At 45.4% G+C, this 17,450-nt stretch overlaps 1 protein-coding gene across 2 annotated transcripts in view; it reads left to right on the top strand.

Annotated features, from left to right (window-relative positions):
- Positions 1–17,450, top strand: part of MED27 (mediator complex subunit 27) — a 240,480-nt gene that overhangs the window by 58,460 nt on the left and 164,570 nt on the right. For both annotated transcript variants that reach the window (XM_027556630.1, XM_027556629.1), the window contains exon 3: positions 9,925–10,055. In XM_027556630.1, coding sequence (XP_027412431.1) covers positions 9,925–10,055 — 131 coding nt within the window. The remainder of the gene's footprint in view (positions 1–9,924; positions 10,056–17,450) is intronic.

Genomic DNA, 17,450 nt, shown 5'->3' with positions numbered 1-17,450 from the left:
GTGATGGATTCCTTTCCTTGTTTGTACGAGAAGAGCCAGGCTGGGGCGCCTCCTCAGTGTACCTACTGGTTCAGAACAGCCTGGAGGGGGGGCATTTTTCCCTTTTTCCATTACACTTGCCAGTTTATTATCTGACATGTTTAGAGTGACGGTGTTTGATTAAAAGAAGTGAAGTGAAAGTCGCTCAGTCATGTCCAACTCTTAGCGACCCCATGGACTATACAGTCCATGGAATTCTCCAGGCTAGAATACTGGAGTGGGTAGCCTTTCCCTTCTCCAGGGGACCTTCCCAACCCAGCGACTGAACCCAGGTCTCCTGCATTGCGGGCAGATTCTTTACCAGCTGAGCCACAAGGGAAGCCCAAGAATACTGCAGTGGGTAGCCTATCCCTTTGCCAGCGGATCTTCCCAACTCAGAAATTGAACCGGGGTCTCCTGCAGTGCAGGCGGGTTCTTTACCAGCTGAGCTATGAGGGAAGCCCTCATTAAAAGGCAGTGCTTTTACTTAGTTGTGAACATTCTCATTCCTGGTATTGTTGGAAGAGGTGAATTTGGGGGCATAGTCACTTCTGATAATCACAAGACCAACTCTGTCTGTTCCCGGGGCGCTGGGCTCTGTGCTGAATGAAGTCTTTTGCATGCATCATATCACTTCATTCCTACCACTGAACCTTCCATTTCTTCATCTGTAAAAGGAGGCTCCATGGGGTTGTTGTGCTATAAGGAAAAAGCACTGTTAAAGTCTGCTTTAGGGAGTGTGCTCAGTCAACAAGAGAACAGCTTTGTCCTTGTGAGAGAAAAAGAATCCCCCTACCCCTCATTATTGGACTGAGGAAGAAACAGGTTCAGAGGGGAGAGAAAACACCCAGAGATGCCCAGGATCATTTGTGCTGAAGCTGAGGTTTGGACTCTGGGCCATCTGACTACAAAGCTCGTCCCCCTACATGGTAGCCACACTGCCTCTGGAGTTTCAACCTTTCTGCCAGAGTACAAAGGAAAGCACTTGCCTCCTTAGACTTATTGCCCCTTAAGCCACCTGACCTTGTTCCTCCTATTCCTGAAGGGAAAAGGCAGTTGTTAAAAAAGATCAATAAAAAAATGCGTCCTCCTGAATGTTTTCTTCTGTTTCCTGATTCCTACTCTCACAGGCCTTTGACCTGAGCAGCTCACTGTTTCTTTCCTTCCACTCCTGTTATTCTCAGCTTGTCTGACATCACGGTTATAATCTTTTAAAGTCAGTGATCATGAGCCCACTTCCTGTTCTTCCTCCTTCTGAATCGCATCTGTGCTTCCTTTCCTTCTTCCCTACCTCCTGGCTTCATTTCCCGGGTAAGGGAGGGGTGGGGTGAGGCTGGTCAGACCCCTGATTTGGAGCCAGTTGCCTCCCAGCCGATGACTGGTTGATAGAAGCAGAAGAAGCTGATGGGGGCTGCTTTTGATGGTCATTGAAATGATGCTTAAAGCAGAAATTAGCATTTTCATGACATGAGATAAAGGAAGAGTTAAACTGTCCAACTACATCTAAGCTGACTTTGAGCACATAGGAATCATTTTTTCTACCTATAAAAGAAGTTTATAATAATCTAATTGGAATTTTAAACTGATCAGATTGATCATTTTTTAAAAATCATGTTTACTAGTTTCTTAACTGAAGTCTTTTTAGTGATAACTCGGCAAAGGATTAATGCTTAGAAGTCAGTGGCTAGAATCAAGATGTGGAAGTGACCGGTGATTTTCACGTTACTCATTTCTCAGTTGGAAAAAAACCCTCGTTTTCTTTTAGGGGAGGAAGAGGGAAAAAGAAATAGCCAAGGACATACCTATTATATGGAAATATTCAGTTCCACAGACCTCACCTATGAATGTTTGGGGAGAATAACAAACTAGTGTTTGTCATCAGGCATGTGCTGCTTGCTGGGCCTCCAGCATTGCACACTAGGCTTTGTTTAGAGCAAAGAGCTGACTCACTGGAAAAGACCCTGATGCTGGGAAAGATTGACGGTAGGAGAAGGGGGTGACAGAGGATAAGATGGTTGGATGGCATCAATCGCTCAATGGACATGAGTTTGAGCAAACTTTGGGAGATGGTGAAGGACAGGGAAGCCTGGCATGCTACAGTCCAAGGGGTTGCAAAGAGTCGGACACGGCTGAGCGACTAGACAACGACAGTAAGGTTTTACCTGACACCCGGCCTCAGACACCACAGGGAGCCCTTTCTCCTCTTTAACTGCCTGAAGTGGAGACTTTTGGTGACTGGTACAATGTTTGTGTTTAATAAACATATTTAAATTTTACCAGTGCAAGTTCAGACTGCAGTTTCATAGAGAAATACAGCAACATAGAATTTCGGTGTTTGAGGACCTTCGGCATAATTCCAGCCATCTGTTTTAGCCTCTGGCCCAGGCCTGAGGCATGCAATAACAAGCTAGTGTTGGGCATTTCTGGTGGAAACACGAAGCTGAGTCCGGGATGTGTGCTGTTCCTCTGCCGCTTCTCTTTTGGTCAGGAATAGAAAAAGGGCTAGGACGCACTCTGTGTTTGTGGGATCCAGTGTGGTATGTGAATGGATAGTGATTCTAGGGCGGTCCAAGCCTAATTGCGGGTGGCCCTCCTGACACGGGCTGCTCCCTCTAGTCGGAATGCAGGTGAGCGAGACTGCTGCCACGCTGTCCTCTTCAGAGAGCGTGTTCTCATGTCAGCGCTCGTTAATAAGCTGTTAGGGTGCCCTCATCCGTGCACTGCCAGACTTGCCTTGATCCTGTTTGTATTTCCTGCCTACGTCTTCCTAAGTGGCCCTGTGACCTTCCGCCAAGATCCTTGTGAGCTTGTGCACTGCACTCCGGGACCCTCAGGTACAGAGGCTGAGAGCCTGCTGTGAAATGTGAGGTGGTTCACAGGAGATGGGCAGCACCCTAGTCTGTTGGTGTTTGTAGCTCATCTTTGCTTTTTGGCTTTCTTTTGTCTGCTTTTTCTCTCCCTCTACAAATAGCCCCTGTGATGGGTGTTTCCTCCATTTTTAGCCGCATTCACAGTTTACCTTTTAGTGAATCTGTTTGGATATCTGAGTGATAACTCTTCCGACTGATTGGCATCCTCTCAGTATGATAACGTGCATACAGCTGTAGTGTAAACAGAAGCAGTTGTGGAGAAAGGCCTATTAATAAAGGTGTGAGTTCTGAAACATTCCAGGGGAACAATTCTAAACAAGCCTAAACATTACAGATATTTAAGAAAGAAAAAAGCTGCGGTCTGTCCTCTTGGTTTACTTTTTTGACAGTTTTAAAGTCTGGACCTTTGAGGATTCACGTGCAGGAAGTAGAAACCCAGACGGCCTTCGGGATGTAAATGAGCCCCAGTTGAGCAGAAGCGGGCCCCTTGGTTTGGTGTCCTGCTTTCATGGTAATTGAAAGGCCTGAGCCCAGCTTCCCAGTAGAGAACAAATGGGCAAAGAAATGGGAGGCTTCCTTCTTATGGTTTATTGATGCTGTTTTGCCCAAGTAAGGAGATCATTTACCCATAAAAGCTCAAATCTGAGGGTGTTTTTCTTTCTTTCTTTCTTTTTTTCATACTGGCTATTTGAAAGAAGCATTAGGAGATAAAAGGAGAAAAGAAGCCAATATCATTGTCTAATATTTAGATAAAAACCAAGCAAAACAATTAGATTTATGATATTTTTCTGTAGCTGTTTTCCTTGGCACGGATAATACCAGGCAGCCTTGCTTATTTCTTTCCTTAGAGTTATGTTCAAAAGAAGAAACAGGGCTTTATTGTAAGACATGGTTCTTTCTCATTAGCTGGGAACAAAACACTTTTCAATAATGAGGGGCAAAGGTCTTTGCAACTCAAAGTGGTGACGAAGTGTTCCTAGTTTTGCACAAATATTGGTTTTAGTTGAAAGCTTAATGGTTTAGGAGAAATATGGCCCCTAAGTATGAGAGTGAGAGTCTCACAGGAGCCTCCCCCACCCCGCAGCGCCGCATACGCACGTGGCAGCTTCACGGCGTGTGGCTCCACCCAGGTGTTGTGGCTTGAGTGGATCGAGGTGCCGCACGTGCCTGGGTTGGCGCCGGGAGCCTGGCGTGCGCTCTTGCCTCTGGGGAGGGTTTGCAGTGCCCTCGGGCCCACCAGCTCTGCAGCGCTGGTCAGTGCTCTGCAGGGGAAGTGGTCTTCCGTGCCTGATGCCCTTACCTGCTACTGTCGTGATGTATTACACAAATAATCAGAGAATCCTAAGTAAAAACAGATGATGCGTGTGGCTGCTCCTGGGCAATAAGATGATTTATAAAAAGCCACGAAGCACCCCACAAGCACAGTCGCCCCGTTAGGACACTGTCAAGGCTGCTAGGAAGGTCAGGTGTGTTACTGCTGAGTCTAGAAACGAGGTTTTTGACAATCTTGAGGTGTCTGTGGTTTCTTGATTATTTTGTCTTTGAAGTTTTTGTTGCTAAATGGTATTAAAACCATAAAAGGAGAGCATTTAAAACTTCCCCAAACTCCCCACCTTAGACATGACTGGAGTCAGTAGGAAGAAAAAGGCATGTGACATCTCAACGCTGAAAGGTGAGAGTGAGGGAGCGGACAGGAGCTGGCAAACGCTGGCGATGCTTTGTGCTCCTTTCCTCAGCTCCGGTTCCTGGCCTGAGAAGAAGGGCCGCATTTCACAGCCTGAGCAGTGATAATAAATGCCAGGTCCCGCGGTTAAAAAGATGCAGCACACGTAAAACAGCAGGACAAAGTATGTGAGTTGAACCCTGAATGGCCTGTTCCCCTTTTACGATGTGTGAGACCCTGGGCTGGTGACCACTTTACGATCAGAGTCTCCTCTCCCATAAAGTGGAGTGGAGTGCAGGTGGAGGGTGGCTTCTCCAAGCCTCCTCTGTGACGTTAGAATTCTGTGATTTGAAGCAATTGGAGGGCAGTCCCTATGAAGGTCTTTTCCTGAGCTCAAGCCTGCAGAGGGGTTCGACATACCTGCTTTTTTAGCATTTAGAATAAAGAGGGAGTCAGGACTCTTTCGTGGCTCTGTCACGACAGTGAACATCTGCAAAGCCGAGAGTCTGCTTTTGTTAGAAACCAGCCTCGAGAGGGCTGTCTGATGGAGTCGTTCTGTTCTCTAGGTTGGCTCCAGCCACAGCCAGGCCAGGGCAGTGTCACCAGTCGGTCAGCCCACTTATCAGTTGACAAATCCATGAGCATCTCCTGTACTTAACGCACTACCCTGCACACCGTAGAGAATACAGAGTTATCAGTAGTAACAAGGCTGTGTCCTCACGGTATGTCTGCCTCGTGGCCAGCTTCACTCCTGGCCCAAGAAAGAACACCAGGCCTCCCTACCGGGATGTCGCGTCCCAGAGACAGAGAGGAGCTCTGTGCAGGGAGGAGGGGTGGGGTTCTCCAGCCCTTGATCTCTTCTTCCCCTCCTGTGGGCCCCGCTGCACTCAGGCAGCCAGAATTTATCATAGCTTGGCTCTATCACATTCTTCATCCAGAGGGTTTAGTTACTGGAAATGCCAATGTGTCTTCCTAGCGTTCTTAGGAACCTATATGTAATTTTGTGTAAAGTGATTTTTTTTAATGGAGTTGAAATGCCTTAAGGTTAAGGAGAACTCTGTCGTTGCTGTTTTTAACTTGCTCCCCCCCGCCCCAAAGGAGCCTTTGATGGAAAAGAAAATAATGATTTTCATGGTAGGAAGAATCAAACCTTGATTGAGCTGGCTTATAAATTTTGAGACTTTGAATGTTAGTTTTCTTAAAGTGGGATTCAGGCCATATGGCATGGGAAGGATCATGTTGCTTATGAATAGATGCTATACCCCGGACTCCAGGGGGGTTCTAGCAAACACATCAGCTTTTAAGTTCTAGGCCTGATTGAATGCCAGTGGCTTAATCAGTATATTGAATGTGATCAGTGGGATGGATTTCCTTCTGTTTTCTTCTCAAACTTCTGTCTATTGCAGAACATGTCCTTTATTTATCTTGGAGCAGGTAGATCATTCAGAACAGTGTGGAACATGGAAAACCAGTTGGAGGACTAACTAAGGGGACCATTGCTCACTTGATTTTCTGAAACTGAGATTTAAATCAGAAACTTTGCATTTGAGTTCTGTTTTTAAAATAAGTTCCTTTCATATTGTTTCCTCTCAGTCTGTTTTGTCTTTGTAATTTGAAGCATATTAAAGCTAACTGGATTTGAGCCTCAATAATTTGGACTTTAAAAATAAAGACCTTAGGCTATCCAGAGGAAAAGGGTTTGCCGTTGTATGAAATTGTAGGGACGTTACTTCACCAGTTTTTGGTGAAGCCAAATACCCTTGTGATGTGTTTAGAAGCCTAGAGCTTGGAATTAAACTTGAGAGTTTGGTGGGTCCTTGGAGAAAATGTAATGCAAATGAGCCATGTAAGATCGCACAGCTTTTATTAGTAGCAGGTCCAGCAGCACATTCTAGAGGCTCTTAGTCTGTGCATTGGAATTCACCAGGACCTGATCATGTTCCACGCTTGTGCATGTCTAATATTACTAAAACAGCACTTACTCAGTAAATCAAGGTTTTCCTAATTCAGAGTTGTGTTTCCCTCAGATCATTATGAGGTGTTGAAAATATCGCAGGCATAGAGCTAATTAGTAGGTATAATTGATTAGAAAAGGCTTTAGGTTGAGAACTGACGGAAAAATACGACGTTCGTTACAGAAAGTGGAAGTTTGACATGGATAGGTTTCTCTTGGAACCGAGAAATTTGCTCTCAAAATTCAGAGAACACGGAAATAGCTAGACTGCCAAGCAGCAGCCAGTAAAGACCCCCTCCCCCCCGCTGGCCACGCAGCACTCCCTTTCCCCAGCTGCAAGACGTGGACGTTCACAGAATGGACTGTTTGATTTCTCTCCCACTTTCATTTTACTCTTGCTGGTTAGTGGAGAAATGATCTTGGATAGAAAAACCACATTACAACTTTGATAAGCTGCCTTTTGAAATAGAGTTGTTTCCATGCCACAGACGTTTGGAGTAAAGTATGTTTATTGAAATATATTTTTGTAGAAAATATTACCGAACCTGTAATTGAACACGTATGGCAGTATTTTGAGGAGTGATATGTTCTTAATGTTAATTTGTGGATTAGCTCTGAACTCCCTTCTGCTGTTTTGAAACCATTGGCTGAGTGAACATTTTCCAAGAGTCTTTGCAGATCTACGCAGTGTTTCATGGAATAGAGTATTTAGTGCTTAAATAATGTATAAATCCAGTTGGACAGGAGCTGCCTGTCAGTTTTATTAACTTTGACCTTTTCTCCCATTATAAAGATGCTTTGGTAAATATTTAATGGACCCCTTATAGATCTTGACAGTCGGAGCTGTGTTCCTGGAAACTGGGAACCGTATATATGATTAACAAATGTCGCTTAATCACTGTGAGTCAGCTTTCAAGGGCAGGTTTTTTTCTGGGAGAAGAAAACTCCTTCCATCTCCATGTGCTCTTGGGTGTGGCGTACATTGAGAGCATCCAAGGTGGTAGAAGTCTCATCGGAAGCCTGGGAAAGACAGCAGCTAGCATGCATTTCTGCTGTTTGGGGGTTTTTGTTTGTTTGAGCAAATGATCAAAATGATGCCAGGTGGACAAAAATCACCCTGCCACTCTGCATAGTTAGCAGGACTCTTCCACTCAAAAGAGTCAGCAGGGCTGGAATGGCTGAGCTTGCATGGACCCTAATAAGATACAAAGGAGAAGGAGAGCCAGAAGGAGAGCCGGTTCCTGGAGCCAGGAGGGGCCCCTGCCAAGCTGTCTTTCCCTTTAATTCCATAAAGCCCCGTGCATATTGCACTCATTGCAAATTCTGGTGGGGAGGATCGAAACCCAAGTAGCTGACATTTTGAAACATTGTCTTTCAAACTTGTACTGTCCCTTGCTTCCATTGATTTCCCATTTAAGAAATCTGTAGGAGAAAAATAAATTTGAGCAAAATTCATTGGTCTGCGATGAGTTGTTAGAGCCAAATTGTACCCCCCTTTTTCCACCTCAAGAAGAGCTCCGTTTTATTATGAATGTGATATGTCTCTGTCTCGTATTGTGCAGCCATGAGGCTCCCACAGCAAATCGACCAAGTAAATCAAGAGCCTGTTAAAAAGCAGTATGGATGCTCCAAACACAGACATTTCAGTCTTTGCTGGGTCGCTGGATATCTTCATTTTTATAGCCACTTCAAGAAGCAGATCGTTTCAGTTGGTTGTGTTTTCTTTCACTCTGTTTGTGTGCAGCCCAGTGGCTTTACGGGAGGCCATTTATTTTTCAGGACGTTATTACCCTTTGCATCCAGGGCCCAACCCCTTTTATATGGTGGTCACCGATTTCATTACCATGAGCTTTAATGTAGCTGACTCTGCAAAGGAAATCTATGCAATGGAAGAGCATTTTGAAAAGAAATTCAGAGTTACAGAATGAATTACTGTTTGTATATTCAGTTAATTCTAAATAAATGTTTGAAAAACCTTGCTTAATTTGAGGAGGGAAAAAGAAACATGTTGGATGTTATAAATGGTCTCAATCCAAGTTTCTTAGCTTGGTGTTTTCAAGTTCGAATGTTTTATTTACATCTGTTCAAAATTGGGATACCTTTCAAGGATAATTTTGTTATAGAGATGGATGACAACTCTTCACATCTAAAGTACAAAAGTATGGGATTTTAAAAGGAAAACGGGTGTCACTGTCACATGTCAAATTGGAGATAAGCTTCATTTGGTAACGAGCGAGAGTGATGAGCTGTATTGTAAATCAGAAGATCCTGATGATCTGAGTTGAGGGCAGGGGGAGATTGCCTGAGTGGGGCACAGGGGAACTTTCTGCTGTGATGGAGGTTGCACCTTGATGGGGGTGACAGTGTCACAGGCGTATGTTACCAAGACATCATCACACTGGACACCTAAAATGTATGCATTTCATTTTATATGAATTATAACTCAATAAAGGTTTTTTTTTTAGTCCTGTTTGGTTTAGAACTAGGCAGTGTTATTTCTCTTTTCCAATAGAGAAAGTCTAGAGAAGTAAAATGATCTGTCCTGAGTAACCTCGAAGCTCAGCAGTTTGTCCAGAACAAAGCAAATGATGCTGGCTCTGAGCCCGCTTAGAGTCTGCTGCGTCCTCACTTGCATTGTTCCAACTGCATGTGCATGGAGTGGAATTAACTTCTCCAGCCAGTTCTCTTCAGTGAGCCTGTATCCATTTGTGTACATTGTCATGAGATGCATTTCTGTGCTTATTTTTGTGATCGATACTTGGATCTTAACCACTGGGAACAGCAGCCCAGCTGTGTGTTTGAATCTGTTTATGGTCAGCCTGTTGCGCTGCTGTTGACCACAGTGGTCTGTGAGTTATGTTCTTTATTACAAGCAAGACATGACAGTAGCAAGAGTTCCTATAACTAATTTTTTTTTAAGGAAACCCACTGGATCCTCTTTTTAAAAACCATTTACATAAAGCAGATGTGAACAGGAGTGAAAAAAGAAGTAAAAAATTATCACAGTTCTCCTCAGAAATACACTGTTAACCTTTTGGAGAGCACGCTTTAACCATCTGGAGAACGTTTAAGTACCTTTTTGTTTACAATGCCTTTTCTTTTAATTCAACAAAATGATGTCGTAAAGTTCTTTATGTATTTACCCAATTTCCCTCTTATTATTGGGCATGTAGATTGATTCCAGCTCTTTATCATTTTGTAATGCCATGATGAGCATCCTTATTCATGCTTGTTTTCCTGTTTGTCTGATTATCTCCTATGAATACATTTCTTGAAGCAAGATGTTAGCAGGTATATTTGAAATTATTAAAAATGTTCTGAGCTGGTAAGATGTATCAAGTACTGATAGTTTAATAGCCCTTGTCCTGCTTTTACCAAATGTTATTTTTCTTCCCCTTTTGTTTGGTTCTCCTCTGCAGTTGCAGTACCACGCTGGTCTGGCATCTGGCCTTTTGAATCAACAGTCGTTGAAACGTTCTGCTAACCAGATGGGAGTGTCTGCTAAACGTAGACCAAAGGCTCAACCCACGACTCTCGTCTTACCGCCTCAGTGAGTGATGGGTTGGAAAAAGTTCTTTTGTCCTGGGTGAACTCTAATTTGTGCTTGTTTTTGGCTATTGGAAACTCATTTTGGCAAGATCGTTCTTTCTTTTAAAAAGGTTTCTGTTAAGATTGGAGACCCTGGTCACCTATTTTGCATAGGTCTTCAAAGAAGCAGTGATGATGTGCTTCCTAGTTTACCTGGCCTGTGTGTGTCTCTAGGACTTGAAGATCCCTCATGGCTTATTCTTTGTTTCCGTTCACACTCCCTGAGTTGGCAGCGTGTGAGTGCAGTTCTCCATATTTCACAAGTGAGGCCACTGAGGAGCACGTTTTGATAAACTGCAGGCCGTCTAGAAAATCTGGTAGCACTGGGATTAGAATCAGTGCTGGGCTCACTTGCTCTTTTTTAAAAGAGAAATGTATGTGCTCTTCTTTTTCCCAGTAGGAGGGAGAGCAGACACTGTGAAGTGTACGTTCGGATGGATGGTTTTTTCACGTGTCTGCCTCTGTGTAGCTCCCCTAGATCAGGCCACTGGCCACCACTTCCAGGACTCCCTGAGGGTTCTCACATTCCCACCCTGTACACAGGCTGCCACCTCCCTAAGTTGACCACTGTCCTGACTTCTTTGAACAGTTAATTTGCCTTGTTCTTGAACTTCATATGGATGCAATCACACATTATGTAATCTTCTATAGGAGCTGTCTTCACTCAACATAATATCTGTTAGATTGCTTGTTCTTTTTTGTTGCTGCATAGTATTCCTTTGAACATGCCGTAGGTGTTCCACCCATTGGATTGGCCTTTACTCCAAACCTCAGTAGTTGAGAGCCATGGCTCACTCAGTGATGTAGAATCAGAAATTGAACACACCAGTCTTTGCTGGCAGTTTTTCCATTCCACACACAGACTCCCCTGGAAGGGGTGCTGCCTCCCAAAGGCTTGACCTGATTTTTAAACACATTGCCCAGCTCAGCCTGTTCTCCTGTTGTACCCTCTTTCCTTAATATCCTCAGTTACAAACTGCATTTTAAAGTTTCCAGTCTGAAGGGGGTTTGCAGGGGAGATTCAGTTGTTTGCCTTCACACAGGATCTCATTTATGTTATGTTTGGTTAGCAGATATTTATTATACCTCCTGTCTGCCATGCACTGTCCTCAGCTTTGGGGATACAGTCACAAGCAAGACAGACATGGTCCCATCTTCCCAAAGCTTTTGATTTACTGGGGAGGAAAGGCAAAAAGCAAGTACCCCTAAACCAATAAGTAAACCAGTACAGTAATTTCTGGTTATGGTAAGTACTTCTGAAGGGAACGCATAGGATGGTAAGGAGGGGAGGCTGCTTAAAACAGGTGGTCAGAGAAGGCCTCTCCAAGGCGCTGGTGCTGGGGGAGACTTGAGAACAGGGAGGAGAAAGACCAGTGAGGAGCTGGGAAAACTACACGGCATGATTCTGGGGGGGTCTCTTCTCTCACCAGTGGATGTCATAGCCCACCATTTGTATGACTTTCAGGGTTTCTTCACCCGTAGCATTTGCTTCCAGGGTGGGATGAACATAACCAGCTGGCCTCCAGCAAGTTCCTTTCTGTCTGCCACACACACAGGCGCCATCCTTTCCAGAGCCAGCAGGGCCCGCTTCCTCGAGTGATGCAGGAAAGAGGGAGTTTTCACCATTTGGCAAAAAGCTTCCTCTGTCTGATGTTTTGCACATGTTGACTTGGCGATTCTGCACATCTCAACTTTTGGCTCTCAGAAGTCTAATGGGCCTTATAACTTGTCATCCTCCCTGCCTGGCTTGTCTTCTGAGGCAGGATGTGTGGCTAGAAGTGAAAGACTTTCTAATGGTCCCACAAGACTGGAGCCAGAAGTGTTTGTTACTAACTCTCTCCCGACAAAAGTCAGTTCGTAGTCCATCTGTTCACCATTTGTTAATTTGCATTGGCTTGAAACCTGTTTACAGGTGACATGCTATTATGAGGACACTTAGAAACTATTTTAAGCAGCAAGGCAATCAACAGACTCTGTTCTCATGCCAAGAAAAAAAAAACTGGGTGTTCACAACTGTCATTATAAATTTATAATAAATCACTCAAAATACTTAGTTTCAAAGAGAAAAGTGGTTCCCGTGCCCTAAGAACGCAGTGTTGAAATGATTTTCTATACTTGATAGCCTCTTTTCCTGTGAAAATTGACTGTAGCCTTTTCATATCCTTGAGCTTTGTGGATTCACATTATCTTGACATCCCTTTTAGAGCAACTGTCCAGTAGGCGGGATCTATAACTAAAGGACATTCTGCTCACTTTTACTGAGCACCTACTATGTGCCACTTACTGTGTTAGTTGTCAGGAGTAGACACACCAGTATATGGCATAGCTGCTGACCTAATTGGATCATACATCATTAAAAAAAAAAAAGAAGAAACTAGTAATATATACATATTGTAGATTTTGGAAAAAATCAAAGGTTATTGAAAAAGAAAAAATAATAGTGCTGCACCCTGATAAAGGTATTGTTAAAGTTTTGAGGGCTGTTCTAGAGTTTTTTCCTATGCATGTGTAATATAGAATTTTTAAAAACAAAAACCAGCCTTTAAGAAGAATTGTCTTCTGATACTGTTCTGTATCACATCCCAACATTTATTGTAGTTGTTAGTTTTAAGGTAGTATAATTTGACCCATGGAGTATTTAAAATTGCCTGTTGATCCGCCGTGTTGTGGTTTTATCATAGGACATTTCCTCATTACAGAATTCTTACTATAAACATGGTATGACCATAAACTTTATCTTTAAGGAAATCCCTTGAACTCCCTTATAAGACAGCATCTACGTGCTCCAAGGTTGCTGCATTTCCATCCATTGCCACAAAACAAATCCCCCCAGACTTAGTGGGTCTAACGACAATAAACATAATCCCCTCTATTTCCTGTGGGTCTGGAGACTGGGAGTAACTTGGTTCAGAGCCTCTCATAACATTGCTGTCAGATAGCCAGGACCATAGCCATCTGAAAGTTGGGCCAGGGCCCAAAGGCCACTTCCAAGGTGGTCACTCATGGCTGTTGGTGGGAGACCTCAGTTCCTCCCCACACCTCTCCACAGGCTGCCTGAGTGTCCTCTGGACATGCGGTGACTCTCCCAGAGCAGGCACACTCAGAGAAGGCAAGCCGGGCAGAGCCTGTCCTTTTTATGGCCTCACCTCAAGAAATGTAGCATCAGTTCCACCTGTTCTGTGGATTAGAAATGAGCTGCCAAGTCTGACTGACGCTCGTGGGGAGGGGGTGAGGCGCTCGCTTCTGAAGGAAGGAGTGTCCAAATTTGCAGACATATTTTAAAACCACCACGATTGCCAACAAGGAGACACTGCACAGAGAGTAGGGTGGTAGGGCCTGTGAGCCCAATTCTCTTGTTTATCCAGCAAATACTTACCTGGGGCCTACAGGTGCTTGGTTCTGTGCTCCGAGCTGGGGATTTGGAGATGAATAGGATAGGATTTTCAGAGAAGGCAGTGGCACCCCACTCCAGTACTCTTGCCTGGAAAATCCCGCGGATGGAGGAGCCTGGTGGGCTGCAGTCCATGGGGTCACTGGGAGTCAGACACGACTGAGCGACTTCCCTTTCACTTTTCACTTTCATGCATTGGAGAAGCAAAGGCACTCCACTCCAGTGTTCTTGCCTGGAGGATCCCAGGGACGCAGGAGCCTGGTGGGCTGCTGTCTATGGGGTCGCACAGAGTCGGACACGACTGAAGTGACTTAGCAAGATAGGATTTTGGCTTTTGGGATGCTCCGAGTAGAAACAGAGGAACAAATGAGCAGCAAGGGATGACCATACTGCAGCATCATAGTCAAGTGTGCCAAGTCCTAAGGACTGGATCCTCATGTGCCCGAGAAGGCCATGGCAATGCTAAGAGAGGCCACGCGGGGACCAGACTTAACCGAGTCTCTCCGCTGCCGGCCGAGAGGGGTGGAGGCTTCCTTGTGGAGAGCTAGGAGCTTTCTTGCATAGGCCTACAGAATTCTGAGGAAAGGGCTTATTTCTAAACAGTGGAGGAGGTGGTTAAGGGCCGGGGGCTGGTCTCCTCACTCGCCTTCCCCTAGAATTCTGTGTGCCTGTTAGTGCGGAGGCCCTGGGGCTTCTGCATTGGCTCGTGTCAGCAGTTGGGTGGTGTGGAAGCTGCTGCCCCAAAGCCTCTTCCTGAGCGTGCTGAGACCACGGTTGTGTCAAGAATGCAGGAGATTTGTACCATCATTGATGTGTTTGTTTTTAAAGTGCAGTTGGCTTTAAAAGCAATAGTCTTTGAAGACTCGGATTCCATGCCTCACCACCACCCCCCACCCTCCAAGTTCCCAGAGGATTAGTGATTTGTGGGATTAACGATTCATATCTTTCTCCCCCTCCAAAGACGCTTGTAAGGAAACAAGATGCTGTTCATGATGAAAGATCTCTGATCCTATATTAGCATTCAGAGGGCCCTGGTGAAGCGACCTCACTCCCAGATTCCCGAGTGTTCTTCTTAAGTCTTTTGCAGAAGGACAGACACTATCGTTTTCATAAGGAGGCTGTGTCCCCCGTTGCTGGGTAAACATGGTTCGCCTTTGACCTTGTGGGACTGGTCTCAGTCTAGGAAGCGGCTATCACACTTGACTGACCTGTAAGTTGCATCCGGGGATCCCTGTGTCAGCTGGCGCCTTATTTCCTTGTGCCGTCGTGGACGGCAGCTTCCGCTCTACAAGACCTTGCTCCGTGTACTCTTGTGGCAGCGTGGGGTGTTGGTTTTAATCATTGTGGCCAAGTCACACACAATCACTGTGACTCCTGGGTTTCATCAGAGGTGAAAGACCCTTGTGTGTTCTTATTTTGCACATGTAGATCTCATTCGGGTTTTTTTTTTTTTAATACTTATTTTCATTTATTTGGCTGCACTGGCGTGTGGGATCTAGCTTCCTGACCAGGGATTGAACCCGGACCGCTGCATCGGGAGCTTAGAATCTTAGCCACTGGACCACCAGGGAAGTTCCAGGTTTCACTTAGGTTGGAAGGAAAAAAAAGTTATTTGTTTTACAGAAAGGTTATTTTTAAAAGTATTAGCTGCCCTCCCCGCCACCACCCCGCTGGAGGTTGTGACGCCAGGCACTTTCTGGGTATCACATTATGGTTTGTGAAGAGGTCCTGCCTGTGAGACTAGGGGCGCTTCAGAGGCCGCCTTCGCTCTTCACCGGGGATGCTCCAGCCCTGCTTGCAGCCCAGAGCAGCCCTTCTGCTCATTCATGGGTCCAGTGCCCCTCACCTGCTCCCACACGTTTCTGCAGGGGCCTCCTGTTTCTCTCCCACCCCGTCCGTGTTCCCTTTCTCCTGCTTCGTTCTTGGTTGAATGGAAATGGGCGAACCCCAGAATCATCTCCTGGGAGAACACTGACTCCTAGGACCTCCTCCATTCCCCACCCCCGCTCCTCTCTGCAGCACAACTCCTGGAAAGACTGACTGTACTTGTCCCCGGTTTCTCAGCCACCCCAGGCGACAGGCATTGGTTCCGACCCCCGTTCTCTAGCTTTGCCTCTTCTAGGGCTCCACGTAAACAGGGTCATGTGGAGCACAGTGCTTTCCCCCTGGCTTCTTTTGCACGACGTGATGTTTTGGAGATTCATTCATGGGTGTGTCAGCGCTCTGCTCGATTTTATTGCTGAACAGGATTCCTCGCTGGTCTCCGGAGCACACCAGTGGCACTTCCTCGCCGTGTGGCCTCCGCCTCAGTGTTGTCTCATGCCTCTGAGAGTGTAGGGCATCTTCACTTCCTGCCCCTGCTCTTGGATGACCTACCTCAGGTTTGAGTAACAACGACACATAAAAACCACGTGCTGGGACACGTGTTGCTGGGGAGAAATGCCACTGATGGAGACAGGCACTGGCATAACGACACCGCTTGGCCACCTCAGGCTTCCAGCGTTTGAACAGCAGATTGTCTCGGTATGGCCACTGATTGGATTCTGGAAGTTGAACTGAAAGAGGCTCATATTCTGCCATTGCCTTGCACACTAGTCCCGTGAAGATATGGACTTGAAATCACACACGGTACTTGTATCAGTGACTGGATTCTCTCTAAGACACGTGGTAAGTGCTGCCTCTGCTCTTGAAAGGGAGAGGCTCCTGTTGTCTCTCGCTTAATGTGCAACTGCCGGGAGACCCGGAAGGCAAAGCGGAGACGTGGATCCGTGCTGGGCGACAATGAGGAACGAGGGGGCCCACTCTTCGTCGTCATTGACGTTGAAATCGAGAAAGGCAAATATTTGCCAGGATGAGCATACAAAACCCAGGTCTCTTCCTGTAGCTTCCTGGCCATTACATCATTCTCTCTCCTGTTGCTGATTTTCCCAGACCTTTTCTTTGAGTTTTTTTCTCAGCCGCACAGAGATGAAACTCCAGGTTTCTGTGTTTGCTTTGCTATTACAGAAGCCTTGATTTAGCCGTCATTTGATAGTGACTATGACCCTGCTTCCTTGGAGGTACCTAACCCTTCTCTTGATTACTTAGGCTTTGTTTTGTCTCCCGAGGATCTTGATATTTTGTTGAGGGCAGCATTTGGTTGTATGTTGATAGGTTTATATTTAAGTGCTTCAACTCAGATGGTGAGAGGAGCCCTGAACAGGAATGTTTGGCATCTCTTTTCATGGGAGTTTAGTTTGTCTCTGAGCAAAGGAGGCTCAGATGATAAAGAATCCGCCTGCAATACAGGAGACAGGGGCGGGAAGATCCCCTGGAGGAAGACATGGCAACCCACTCCAGTATTCTTGCCTGGAGAATCCCACAGACAGAGGAGCCTGGCAGGCTACAGTTTATGGGGTTGCAAGGAGTTGGACACGACAGTGACTAAGGATTTTTCACTTTTCACTTTCAAAGCATCAGTTAATATACCACGAATGAGAAGCAAACCGATTGATTGCTGTGGGTTTTAGAAATATACAGCATCGCCTCCTATAACCCCCTCTTCCGGGTTGTTTATTTGCCAGGCCTGCACTCTCTGGGCCTCAGCTGGCGAGCAGAGCCAGTGCATTGTTGGCTGTTGCAAGTGTCCCCGAAATGAAACAGAGAACTTTGCAGCTTTTAAGTTTCCTTGAGGTTGGCAAAAAGTCATCAAAACTTAAGTAGAGATTCACAAAATTCCCCTTTCCCCTACTGGCATGTATTAAGTAACAATATTCATTAGATACCACTGAGAGGCTGTGTAATAAAGAAATAATCCTAGGCCTTGGTGGCTCTCACTCTCCAGAAGAGTTGAAATTGAGAATATAATTAAAGATTAAAACATTGTTTGCATTCTAGAACATGGAGAAATCTTCCTCTCCATTGCGGGACCATATTAATAAGGAAGAGATCAGTTTCCAATAACCAAGACTACAGAAGCTCATTTAT

This window comes from Bos indicus x Bos taurus, chromosome 11 (genome assembly GCF_003369695.1).
Source record: "Bos indicus x Bos taurus breed Angus x Brahman F1 hybrid chromosome 11, Bos_hybrid_MaternalHap_v2.0, whole genome shotgun sequence".
NCBI classification, from domain to species: Eukaryota; Metazoa; Chordata; class Mammalia; order Artiodactyla; family Bovidae; genus Bos; species Bos indicus x Bos taurus.
Note: the sequence above shows the minus strand (reverse complement) of the source record. Positions and strands in the feature narration are given on the sequence as shown.